General features: G+C 40.1%; 1 protein-coding gene across 2 annotated transcripts in view; it reads left to right on the top strand.

Annotated features, from left to right (window-relative positions):
* Window positions 1-14,274, top strand: part of LOC126278670 (TBC1 domain family member 23) — a 224,873-nt gene that overhangs the window by 86,898 nt on the left and 123,701 nt on the right. For both annotated transcript variants that reach the window (XM_049978909.1, XM_049978908.1), the window contains exons 5-6: window positions 3,768-3,892; window positions 7,412-7,562. In XM_049978909.1, coding sequence (XP_049834866.1) covers window positions 3,768-3,892; window positions 7,412-7,562 — 276 coding nt within the window. The remainder of the gene's footprint in view (window positions 1-3,767; window positions 3,893-7,411; window positions 7,563-14,274) is intronic.

The raw sequence follows: 14,274 nt of genomic DNA on the forward strand, positions 1-14,274 counted from the left end.
AGGCCACTTGTGAAAGTGGCCATGGCATATACCAGATCTGCTGCAGTCACTGCACAGCTTTTTGTATTGATATGACTACCAACAGTTGTCCACCTGGATGAACGGGCACTGCCAAACTGGAGACAAGAGAAAAGTAAACTACCCTGTGGTACAACATGAAGCTGAATATAACATACTTGATTTTAATAGCTACTTCACAACCCAGGCCATCTAGCTCCTCCCCTCGACCTCCAACTTTTCTGAAGTGTGCAGGTGGTTGTTACCCCTACATCACATTTTCTGCTCCCAAAACTGTTCTACTCTCAATTGGGATAATCTACTGTCCCCACACCAACGGTTTCTATCCACAGTGTCCTATAACCTCTTACCAATTCATGCCCCTTCTCCCTTATTGTGCTCACCCTCTGCCAACACACCCACCAGTCTTTTCCCTTCTGCCTCCCCCCCTCCCTCCCCCTTACTCCCACAGCATCCCGAAGCTACCGGCCACTTTCTACAGTAACTCCTGCATGCTCTACTTGATGGCACTCTTCTCTCTCCCCACCCTTTGCTATCCCTCCTCCTTCCTTGCCCATTCCTGATTGCTGCTTTCATTCAGTGCAACAGTTGCATTCTGGCTAAAGTGGCCAGAAATGGTAGTCATGTATGCATGAAGTGTGCCTACTTGTGTGAATATGTGTGTATCATTGGTATTCCAATGTGGGCTTTCCATGGTTTACTTGCATAACGTAATTTCTTAACCTAGCCTTGCAATTATTTAGGAATAAAGGAGACTATTCAAAAGGCAGAAGTGCTGCATCGTTGGTAGGTACACAGACAAAAGGTACAGAGTGTGAACCTTCAGGTTTTGGCGGCGCGAAGACTGTTCCATTAAGTTTCGGATGTGCAGCCGCAAGAAATCTCCTTCTTCTTCTAATATTTCGGCTGTATAACGTTAAGCCATCTTCAGAGTGAGCCACAAGACTGTCACGGGACTGCGCATGCGGCCCTAGATGCGCCAGAGACATTGGTCTGCAGCAGAGACGTGCATAATGCGTGAGTTGTATCTATGACACCGCAGCTGATCTATGTTGGCATATCTATATATCATTGTGAGCTGCACTGTGACGATGTCTTTGCGAGTTAATCACAGCAAGTGCCGGATTCCATGATTTATCAAGATTGAAACCACTATCTCTATTAATTAAATTCATCGTCAAGCGAATTTCAATTGCCTCCTTCACTATCGAGTCCCAAAAGGATGATGTAGTTGCCAAAATTTTGACTTTGTCATACAACATATTGTGACCATTATCAGTACAGTGCTCTGCCACTGCCGACTAGTTAGGTTGTAAAAATCATGTGTACCTCTGGTGTTCTGTACATCTTTCTTGGACAGTATGAGTTGTTTGTCCGACGCAAGAAAGGCCACATTCACATGGAATTTTGTAAACTCCAGATTTTTGGAGCAGCAAATCATCTTTGACAGAGCCCACGAGTGCAGCTGTCTTGGGTGGAGGACGAAAAATCACTTTTACTTTGTGTCTGCCGAGAATGTGTCATATTTTTGATGAGAGGCTACCCACATATGGCAGGAAGGCCATCGACTTAAAGGTTTCATCTTCTTCTGCTTTCTTTGAGGCCTCTTTCGGTTTCATTTTGAGTGCCCTTTGTATTTGTTGTGAAGAGTACCCATTGTCTTCAAACACTCTTTGTAAGTGGGAAAGTTCATCTTGCAGACTGCTTTCATCAGAAATAATATGCGCTCTATGAGTCAAATTTCGGAGAACACTAATTGTCAGGGCAGGATGGTGGCAGCTATTTGCATGTAAATACAGATCGGTGTGTGTAGGCTTCCTGTATACTACATGTCCAAAGGTGCCATCCTCTCTGCGCCGAACCAAAACATCCAATAATGGAAGGCATCCCTCCTTTTCAATTTCCATTGTGAACTTTATTTGATCGTGGAGGGAGTTGAGATGTCTTAAGAAGTCTTGCAAGTTGTCTTCACCATGGGGCCAAACTACAAAGGTGTCATCAACATACGTCCAGAATACTGTGGGTTTCAAGTCAGCAGAGCCAAGCGCCTTCTCCTCGAAGTCCTCCATAAATAAATTGGCCACCAGAGGGGATAGGGATTACCCATGGCGAATCCGTCCGTCTGTTCAAAAAATTCGTTGTTAAATAAGAAATATGTGGAGTTCAGAACATGTTTAAATAAAGCTGAAATCTCTTTGTCAAAACTTCTTTCAATAAGTTGTAGAGATTCTGGAAGGGGAACCCTTGTAAATAAAGCCACCACATCAAAACTAACTAATATATCAGACGGGTTCATTTTCAATGCTTTCAGTTTACTAATGAAGTCAGCCGAGTTTCTTTTGTGGTGAGTACATTCTCCCACAAGAGGGCTCAATAATGATGTCAGATGTTTGGCAATGTCATAAGCTGGAGAGCCTATGTTACGCACTATGGGGCGTAGAGGAACATCTTTCTTGTGGACCTTTGGTAGTCCATAAAGTCTAGGAGGCACCGGACCACTTGGTTTCAATCTCCGAACAACTTCTGGTGGAAAGGGAGAATCATTCAGAAGCGAAAGAGTTTTCTTTGTCACTCGATTAGTTGGATCCCTGCTGATCTTCCGGTACATGCTATCACTCAATAAATTGTACATTTTATCATGGTATTGCTACTGTTTTATTGTCTCGGGACGAATACCATGATGAAATGTACAATTTATTGAGTGATAGCATGTACCAGAAGATCAGCAGGGATCCGATTAATCCCCCCCTCCCCTCCCCTTACACACACACACACACACACACACACACACACACACACACACACACACACATATTTACGTCTCCCTAAATTGTGCTCAGTCAACTGCCAGATCTTTCCTGGCCCATGGTGAGTATACCTTTTGTTTTTGTACCTATCAACAGTGCAGCGCTTCTGGCTTTTGGTGTCATCCTCTTTATTCCTAAATAATCGTAATTGTCAATCAGAACTTTCCATGCTTTATTAACCTCTGTATGAACAGGCCTTGGAAGGCCCAACGGTACCGACCAGCTGCTGTGTCATCCTGAGCCTACGGGCATCACTGGATGTGGATATGGAGGGGCATGTGGTCAGCACACAACTCTCCCAGCTGTGTGGCAGTTCAAAAGACCGGAGCCGCTACTTCTCAATCAAGTAGCTCCTCAGTTTGCCTCACATGGGCTGAGTGCACTCCACTTGCCCACAGCGTTCTGCAGACCGGATGGTCACCCATCCAAGTGCTAGCTCAGCCCGACAGCACTTAACTTTGGTGATATGGCAGGAACCAGTGTGACCACTGCGGCAAGGCCTAACCTTACACATTAAAAAAAAAAAAATGAGTTTCAGTAGTGTGAGAGTGGCATATTCACATGTCTGATTAACATTTTTCGTGTTGTTAACTTGTTTTTTATTTACTTCTTCTTGACTGTATTTCCAGTAAACAAAAAAACATATTTTTTGTAAAGACACAAGATTGTGAGTTGACAATTGCAGTTGAACTTGACTTGACATGTGAAATTTTTCCAGTCAGAGATGATCCTGCTTCACACTTATACAATCTGGGATTAACATATATACAATGCAGGGTTTCAAATGCAGTTTGATCTGAGATCATTTTCTGTGTTAATCTATGGTCAGTTGCTTTATCCAGTTGGCCGCCATAGTACCATTCATATTTGAATATGTGCTCTCCTTGAGAAACCATTACCTTTTCAGTAAACTTCCATTAATAATATATTCATGATTATCAGTTCCAGTCGCTGTTTGCAGCAACGTGCAGCTTGCCTGTTGTACTTTGCATGTGGGATGTTTATTTCCGTCAAGAAGATCCATTCTTCATCTACTTCCTTGCTCTTGTAATGCTTGTTAATGCAAGGTGAGGAAAGTAAGTGCTGGTAAATTACCAGAAATGCATGCTTGAAATCATAAGGATAATCATTCACTAAACAAAAGTGAGAAATTATTGAAATGTATTTAAAACTGAATCATTTTGTTGCATGCCAGTGCAGTATTAGAATGAATGACGAGGTAATGAAATACAATATTGTTCCCATGCTGTATGGTTTAATATAATTGAGAGAGACATGTTGGTAGAGCTGAAACACAGTTACTTGTAATTGATTCAAAAAATATTAGAAACATTTGTTAAATACATCAAGAAGTAAATGCCATAATTATGTGAAAATTTAATAGAACTGGTGTATGAGAAAGGCAATTTTTAATGTACAGGAAACTGGAACATTTTTGGGGAATTGTTTGTGTATTGTCACAGAGAGGAAGTGTGAAAATAAGTTAATAACCACACACTTGAGTTTCAAAAAAGTTTTGTGTCGGTGTTGATCAGAGGTTTATACTCCACAGCTCAGTTGTACATGAGATACAGACACGCAATATGAAATCAAGTGATGTGGTGTTGCCCAAAACTAGGCTTTGTTCATATTTGAACTGCAGCAGGTCGCCAAAGCAAATCCCACAGTGCATGCAAACACAGTAATTATGTAGCACTTTAAAGACAGCCACTGAAAGTCTGTAAGTGAGAAATGGTATTTACGTCCATTTACTCTCACTTGAGTAATCCATGTTGCTATTGTTGTCTGAAGGTGTTTTTATGTTTGTAACACCACTTTCCATCTTCCAAGAGTACACACAAACTTTTGGTATTGCTTGCATTTAAGGTTGGGTTGATTTGTAGGAAGAGACCAAACAGTGAGGTGGTCAGTCTCATCAAATTAGAGAAGGCTGGGGAAGGAGGTTGGCTGTGCTCTTTCAAAGGAACCATCCCAGCATTCACCTGAAGCAATTTAGGGAAATCACAGAAAACCTAAATCAGGATACCCGGACGCAGGATTGGACCGTTGTCCTCCTGAATGTGAGTCCAGTGTACTAAACACTGCACCACCTCACTCGGTGCATAATTTCCAGCAGGTTATTTAAGTGACTGTCAGACCAGAGCATAAGAACCCCTCGCCCCTAGAATTGGCACATACTACTTCAAGTACAAAATTTTGTGCTCATTGGACAGTAATATGGAGCAGTTGGTTGTTATGTCCCAGCCCCATTAAGGGAATGCCACACTGCCTTTGTTCTTGAGGTTCACGAGCAGCTCAATATCAGCTGGCATCAGCAGCTGAGGTGATGGTGGGAATGGTGGCAATGACAGTGGTGCAGTCCCTTGGTCTATGATGCCAGGCTGTAATGCCAAATCATCTCCACAGAAGATACTATACGGCAATGAAATCGGAGGACTCCTCCTTTGATAAGGTATTGCCCCTTGTGGCTGCAAGTTGCAAAGCATGTGGTAAGAGTCGTGTATGCACGAGTTTACTTGTTAATTCCAAATCTCCCCTGCTGACATTTATGTGTAGATAATTTCTACCCCAAGACTCTGATGGTTTAGCTCATGATCCCGAGGCCATTCAGCGTAGAAACCCGAGGTGTGATTTACCTACAGCAACTAGTGTGGTTTTCTGTAAGCTCTGATTGACTGCCAGTTTCAAACACTGGCACAGTTCATAGAATATTATTGAGAAAATGATCATCAAGTTTCGACACTTTTTAAGTTTCCTGATCATTTGATAGCTATACAGTACAGCTTCAAGTTACGGGCACTGAGTAGGAATTTTTGAATTCTTGGTTCGCAGAAACCAAACTAGTATATTAATAAGTAATTCGTGAACAATGTGACTGACCTTGCTCCTAATGGTGTTTATGAAATTGTACACCAGCAGCTACAATGTGATATTTCTGAGAATAGTACGTTGATGAAACCTCACATATTTTCTTAAACTGACAAGTCATACAGAGGGGATTAATTACCTCAGAAAAAAGGTGTGGCCCTAGACAGTAACTGTTATCACTGTAATCTACCGGACAGTATGTCTTCTTCCTGGCAGCTGCTGTTACAGTTTTGAATTCAATCCATTTTCAGTTACCTTATGATTTCTTGTGATTTCTCGATAACATTTGGTTTGCAAAACTGATGTCTACTGGTGGAGTATGCAGTGCATCTATAAGTAAATATAATGGATCTGGTTTTGCTGGTCAACTTTTCCTCTCAGTGTTTTGACATACTGTTTGAAAATTTTCGTTCACTTTAATAGATTTGATGACAGTTATGAAAACCATCTTACATTGCACTGGAAGTACATTAATGGAAACTCCAGGTAGGAATATCAACATTGTAGGAAAAGACAGATTGCTACTTACAGTAAAGAATACATGTCAAGTTGCAAACAGGCACAATTAAGACACTCACATAAAGCTTTTGGCCACAGTCTTTGTCACTAAAATACACACACACACACACACACACACACACACACACACACACACACACACACACACACACGACTTCCAAGTCCAGCATCTCAGGCCAGAATGGTATTCTACCTCGAGATGTTGGAGTTGGCAGTTTTTTTTTTTTGTGTGTGTGTGTGTGTGTGTGTGTGTGTGTGTGTGTGTGAGAGAGAGAGAGAGAGAGAGAGAGAGAGAGAGGCTGTGACTGAAAGCTTTGTGCGCGTGTCTTTTAATTGTGTCTGTCTGCAATTTGACATAACTTCTTTACAGTAAACAGGAAGAATATTTATCTATCTATATATATATTTATTGATGACAGGTTTCAGACTGTTTTTCATCAATCAGTCAATAAATAAATGTTCTTCCTGTTCAATATAAGATGGTTTTCATAATATATAATTGGAATCACAAAACAGTTGCAGATCCATTCTAACTCCAGTATGCTGGAGATACTGATTAATAGATTTGAATTTATCATCATCTGTGTGCTGTTATAATCAGGCAGTGCAATGTTACGCATCTTCCCAAGTGTATTTGTTTCTGGCCTAGTTGGAAATAGAGGGGCTGTTTTGTTTATTTGTGGTAACAGGAACGAGCTAAATGATAATATGCTATCTGTGACTTTCCCTTATTGTGGGAATGAAAAGATGTTAAGTAGGTATCTTTTTCTGATTTCTCTGTTGTTGAAGGCAAATGGCTAAGCAGGGTGAAACATAAGTGAAAACAGAGAATATAAATTGAATAAGTGAGCTATAAAAGCTGCATCATTGTAAACAGTGTTAATCACATGTCTGTTATAATAAAGTACTTTACACCTAGTGTCTGTTTACCTGTAAATTAAGGAAAAACTAGTAACTTTTTAGCTGAATGTTACAAAAAGAAGATTGCTTTTGTTTTCCAGATGATTTATTGTTTGCATGTAAGTCTCGATAATACTGCTAGACCATTCATTACATTAAATACACACATCATATTTGAACCATAAAAATTGGATATTATTTAAATAAGAATCATGATCAACATCTCAATTAGCAGTACCCTTAATTGTAGACAATTTGTAGTGTGTGTGATGTAATCTTGTTTCCTTTATTTGTTTCAGGTCTCAGATAATTGGACTGAAAAACAGTAACAAACAAGAAATTATAGATATTCTGTCATCAATGCCATGTGCCTTAGAGGCAGATGATGTCAATGATTTCTGCTCATTAGCTCAGTATTATGCATTTCGGACGCCATCTACATTTAGAAGGGTAAGTCATAGAATGTAAGGAACTGAACAGTGGATGCTTTCAATTCACTAATTACTCATGCTCCATTTATGAACCTTCAGTGATGAGCAACAAGTGAAATCATATGTTAACAAAAAGAAAAAGCTACTGCAGAGTGCAAAAATAGGTAACTCATTTAATTGCATATAACTACTTGTGCTTACTCCAATAATTTTAACACAGTAATTTTTACTTTTCTATTTTGTAAAAAGCTGGTATGTACTCCCTGTCTCAGAAAATCTCCATGACAGTGTTTTTAAAAAATAGAAAATTGCTCTTACCAAGTAATGTTCCTAGCACCTATCAAAGTAGTCCCCTTAGCTATCTATACACAATTGCCAATGTTTCTGGAGGTCTTGGAAGGAAGTAGAAAACTTTTCAACTGCGATACTTGTAAGCTCAGTTGTCTGTGATATCTTTTTGAACCTTTCCTTTCAGTCCTCTTTTCACTCACAGAACCAAGAAAAAATCACGAGGCGAGACGTCGGGCGAGTGTGGTGGATGTGAAATGGCAATAACAGAATGTTTGGCCAGATACTCGTTAACAGATAAAGCAGTATGGGGTCGTGCAGTAAGGACCAGTTGTGGGAACACTGCAAATCAGGGTGGCAGTGTCGAATTGCTTGTTGTAAACGTTACAAGATTTATTAGATGTAAAGAGTGTGGTGGTTCACTGTTTGACCAGGAAGAACACACCCATGGTGAACTAATCCTTCACTCTCAAAGAATGCAATCAACATTTTCCTTGTTCTCGAAGGATGTCATAGACTGTTTTCAAGGCTGGTGATCCAGGAATCTGCCATTCAGCACTTTGATGCTTACTATGTGGATCATACTGGTAGCACCAACTTTCATCCCCAGTAATAATCTTTGACAGATATATGGAATCACATATGGCTCTATCCAATAGTTCAGCAGAAATTTTTCACCTTTCCTCCTCTTGTTCATCTGCTAGCCTGTGAGGGATGAGTTTTGCAATAAGTTTCTGTTTCCCTGATTCTTCGTGTAAAATCTTATGATACGTATCATAATTGAAGTTATATGATGATCTTCTTGCAGTAAAACGTTTGCATCAATATATATTGTAGATGTCCAACAACTCTGGGATTCTCTTGCTCTGAATTTCCGCCTTCACAAAACATTTCCTTGAAAGTGTCATGTCTGGGTATTCTTGCTTAATCACTGTCCACGTTTTCTTGAGCTTAACACAGAATTTAATGTTCACTCTTCGGTCTCAATCAGCATCTAGTGTGTCACCATAACTAATGTGCCAAGAACCAGAGAAGTGTGTTGGTAAGCACAGCTCTGTCACCTAGTGTGTTTGCATGGAATCGTGGTTAAGGTCATTTCAAGAACACACACAAACTATGTAACATAAAAAAATTAGTTCCTTAGTAATGCAAACTCAAGATAAAAGCAATTGTCCTGGAATGTTTCTGGTAAAGATAGAAGAAATGGGACACTTGGTACCCTTAGCTCTGGGCTGGTGTATTAGTGGGTTGACATACAAAAAACATTATGAATAAAACTGTTAGTGTTGAATCCATAGGATTTATGGACTGATCAGTCAATTCTGATAACAAAACTGAAGTCTCTTGTTTCCATCTAGCGAATCGTGATGCGAACTTTCCCAAGATACCTCAGAGTCACTCTAGATAGAACCCTGAGCTACAAAGAGCTCATTACCAAGCTTTCTCATAAAGTTGCTGCAAGGAACAACATGCTACATAAGCTCAGTGGTACCGCCTGGGGAACCTCTGCTGACTGTCTGTGTTTAACTGGCATCAGTCTTGTGTACTCTGCTGCCAAATACTGTGCACCTGTCTTGTTGGAAAGTGTACATGTGAAGATGGTAGACACAAAACTTAACGACAGAATGTGCTGCATTACTGGTTCCATCAAATCAACCCCATGCCACTGGTTACCTGTACTGAGTCACATCCCTCCATCTCACTTATAGTGGAAACAAGCTCTACTGAGGGAGGCCAAGAAAATCACTGCAACAACTTCTCTACCACTGCACCAGGAATTCTGTCATCCACCACAGTAACGATTGCGATCAAGAAGACCAGCAAGTATCACTGCAGGACAACTCATCGCGGATGCTTTTGATCTAAATGAAAGCTGGAAGCATGAATGGTCAACAAAAACATTTGGAACAAGAGCCCATCACCTTGATCCCACAAAGAAGCCAAAAAGTTTTGACCTACCGAGGAAACTTTGCTGCCATCTCAACAGGTTAAGGACCGGACATGGTTGCTGTAGCTACTTCAGGTACAAATGGGGCTGAATCAGTTCACCAATGCGTGAATGTAATCAAGAAGAGCAGACAATTGAAAATTTAGTGCAACGCTGTCCACTTCATTCATACCCTGGAATTCCCGATGACTTCTTCACTCTCACACCCAGCTTAATTAACTGGTTGAAAAACACGGAGTTAAAGGTTTAATCTTATCTTATATGTATATTGTGTAAAATCATTTGCCTTATATCAAATGTATGTTGTATAAAATCAGGAAAACTATAGTGACTGAACTACCTAGCATTTCTTGGAGTGGGTGTGGATATCGGAGAAGGGGGAGGGAATTGATAAGTCAGCTTTACTATGAAACACCTAGAGAAATTTCAACAAACTTCAATTAACTGAAATCCTATCAAGTGCAACAAATACTAACAAAGAGATAGGGGGGCTGGCCAGTACTTACCTCAGCTCAGCACAGCCGATAGATACAGAAAAAACAACCGAAAATTTACGTTCCTAGCTTTCGGAATAAATGTTCCTTCATCAGGGAGGAGAGAGGGGAAAGAAAGGGAAGAAGGGAAAGTGGATTTAGTTACTCACAACCCAGGTTATGAAGCAACAGGGAAAGGAAAACAGGGAGGGTAGCAAGGATGGAGGCATGGTTGTCAGAGGGAAGCCAAAGATATTCTACTGTAGGTACTGTGCCAGTTTCAAACCAAAGAGGATGCATACAGAAGTAAAGATGTATAAAGTATAAAGATGTAAGATGGAAAGATGCATGAATGGCTAAAGAGAAAAGGGAAAGAGGAGTAGACTGAAGAGTAAATGGGAGTGAGGTTGTTTAACGTAGGTTCAGTCCAGGGGGATGGCGGGATTAAAGGATGTGTTGGAGTGCAAGTTCCCATCTTCGCAGTTCAGAGGACTGGTGTTGGGTAGGCAACATGGTAACATGACAAAATTCTCCCCACACCACCCAGAGTTGCCTTTCGTCGCCCCCCTAACCTCCGTAACATCCTCGTTAAACCCTACAATATTCCCAGACTACCTTCTCTACCCAGCGGTTCCTACCCCTGTAACCGACCCCGCTGCAAAACCTGCCCCATGCATCCCCCCACAACCACCTACTCCAGCTCCGCTACTGGTAAAACATACACAATTCAAGGCAGGGCCACGTGTGAAACTACACATGTCATTTATCAGCTGACATGCCTGCACTGCACAGCCTTTTACATTGGTATGACAACAACTAAACTGGCCGAGCGCATGAACGGACACAGACGAACTGTCCGCCTAGGAGATGTCCAATACCCAGTAGTGGAGCATGCCCTCCAGCATAATTCTAGGAACCTGCTACACCGTATATGCCATTTGGCTTCTCCCACCCAACACCAGCTGAACTGCGGAGATGGGAACTTGCACTCCAACACATCCTTTCATCCCGCCATCCCCCTGGACTGAACCTATGTTAAACAACCTCACTCCCATTTAATCTTCAGTCTTCTCCTCTTTCCCTTTCCTCTTTAGCCATTCATGCATCTTTTCATCCTACATCTTTATACTATATACCTCTTTACTTCTGTATGCATCCTCTTTGGTTTGAAGCTGGCACAGTACCTACAGGAGAATATCTTTGGCTTCCCTCTGACAACCATGCCTCCATCCTTGCTACCCTCCCTGTTTTCCTTTCCCTGTTGCTTCATAACCTGGGTTGTGAGTAACTAAATCCACTTTCCCTTCCTCCCTTTCTTTCCCCTCTCTCCTCCCTGATGAAGGAACATTTATTCTGAAAGCTAGGAACGTAAATTTTCGGTTGTTTTTTCTGTATCTATCGGCTGTGCTGAGCTGAGGTAAGTACTGGCCAGCCCCCCTATCTCTTTGTTAGTATTTGTTTCACATCTTTATATGAGATTTTTCATTAATTATTTAGATTATCCTATCAAGTGTGAAATATACTCAGTGATTAGTTTTCTGATTACAAAAGATGTGGAAGCTGTTAAAGTTCATCGGCAAACTAATGAAGTTTTTGGGAAAAAATCAGTAGTGGAATGGTAAGATATTTGAATAAAGCATTTAAAGCATTTACTTACATCCATGGTAAAGTGTGAAATGGACCTGTGCAAAAGTCCAAGAAATTGGACACTTCCTGATATAGTCTTTATTTAATGATTTTCCTCGAGTTTCAAGAGATGTGCTTTGTAAAATTCTTACAGAACATTTAAACTATTGAAAGTTAGGAGTTCAAGCTCAGTAAATGGGTTTTGTTGCTTTGTGACAATGTTCATCCACATACTGCACCATGAGACAATATCTCATTTCATTTTATGGTGCTGGTGCTTAGTGATTACTACCAATTCCTGCTTTTTTGTGGTGGCGCCCGGAGGGGGGGAGACAAATACGAATGGTCAGCACCATGACAATCAATAAATAATGATGATGTCAAAACAGCTCTGCAGCCATGGTCAGGTGGCAGATTTTTATGATACTGCAATTCAGGAGGTTGTTTTTGTTATAGTGGGTGATGTAAAATTGGTGAAAATTATGTTGAAATGTAGAATAAGGTATAGGTTGTGGTGTGATGGTAACATTGTTTTTTTTTTTTTTTTAAATACACTTGTTTGTTTAATATAAACAGTACTGAAAACCATTTTGCACAGTTTACCATAAAAAGAGCAATACATAAAATAATGGAAAACCAACCACTCATATTGATGCAAGAGCCACAGAAACACGTAACAAAACACTGCGCTCGCACTAGGTTTTGTGCACTAATTCTTTGTCTAGTAACACATGTACACACACCACCACACAGACACTGGACTGATAACCCAGCAGTGTAGTCCCTTTACTCGCCACACCAACAAACCCATCACAGACACACACTAAAACACAACACCAAAATACCTACAATGCTCATGTTGATTGAGGTAGTCGCTCTTACCCATTCTCCTCTTCCTGCTCGGTACATGTAATTATTGTGACCCCTAAATAACTGTGCTTGTTTTGTATCCTCTAGCTAGTGAAAAGACAGATTTTTTTAAAATTTTATTATATATATATATATATTTATATATGGTATGTGCGGATGGATATGTGTGTGTGTGTGCGAGTGTACACCTGTCCTTTTTTTCCCCTAAGGGAAGTCTTTCCGCTCCCGGGATTGGAATGACTCCTTACCCTCTCCCTTAAAACCCACATCCTTTCATTTTTCCCTCTCCTTCCCTCTTTCCTGACGAAGCAACTGCCAGTTGCGAAAGCTTGTAATTCTGTGTGTGTGTTTGTGTGTTTTGTTCATGTGCCTGTCTGCCGGCGCTTTCCCGCTTGGTAAGTCTTGGAATCTTTGTTTTTAATATATATATATATATATATATATATATATATATATAATTTTTTTTTTTTTTTTTTTTTTTTTTTTTTTTTTTTTTTTTTTTTTTTTTTTTTTTTTTTAAAGAGAAGAGCGACTTATGAGAATACTAAATAGTGTGACACTTGCATGATTACTTCAGAGCTTTGACACTTTTCGATATTTCTCATCCCTAAAGATTGGCACAATTCAGAGCCTACCTTTAAGACACCCTCTCACGGAATGTGAAAACATTCTTGGACAAGGAGCACAGTGTGGAATTTCATATTCCACTACATTGTGAAGTGTGAAAGGAAGCATCTGCCATTTTGGATTTTTGACTCGTGGGAAACAACGTGGCCAGTGAGACACAATATCACTTTTATGTCCCAAGCAAAACTTAGGAGACACTATACTGAATTAAGTCATCTGAAGCTAAACACCAAATTTGGTTGTTTTTATATTAAAGCATACATGCTATGGATATATGCCACTTCAAAGCACTACCCATTGAGTATTTCTTGAAAACATTAGATTTTTGGTGTAGTTTGTTGTTATAAAATGGCAGTAGCAAAAGGCTTCTTGTATTTGATACTTTTCGGATTATAACTAGTGTGCTATGAAACTGTGGCATTTCGATGTCACAGCACATTGATGAATTTACATAAGTGTGTCATTCTTGGTAAAATGTGTTACTTAAATATTAGATAATGACAGTGGTTAGCAGCCTTTAGACAGTGGTATATATGTTGCATACTCTAATGTAGACACTATTGCCATTATTGAAAATGTAGCATAATTGATAGTTGTGAGGTACAAAAGGATGTGCTGTGGAAGCCTTGAGTTGTGTGAAAGTAGGAAATGAAAGCAAGAATTGATACCAGGAATCAAGTGGTTTGAAACAGAGCAGTGCATTGTCACCTCTCCTCTTCATTATGGTCTTAGATGAGATAATGGCTAGGGTGGCAGAAAAAACTGGAGAATACGAGTAAGAGAACAATGTACGCTACCTTTAATGATTACTGAAACAGAACATAATCAAATGCTCTATTTCTAAACCCAAAGAAATTCTATTTGTATATAAAAGCTATTAGTGGCACCAATGTTAGTGT

The sequence above is a fragment of the Schistocerca gregaria genome, chromosome 6 (assembly GCF_023897955.1).
Source record: "Schistocerca gregaria isolate iqSchGreg1 chromosome 6, iqSchGreg1.2, whole genome shotgun sequence".
Taxonomy (NCBI): domain Eukaryota; kingdom Metazoa; phylum Arthropoda; class Insecta; order Orthoptera; family Acrididae; genus Schistocerca; species Schistocerca gregaria.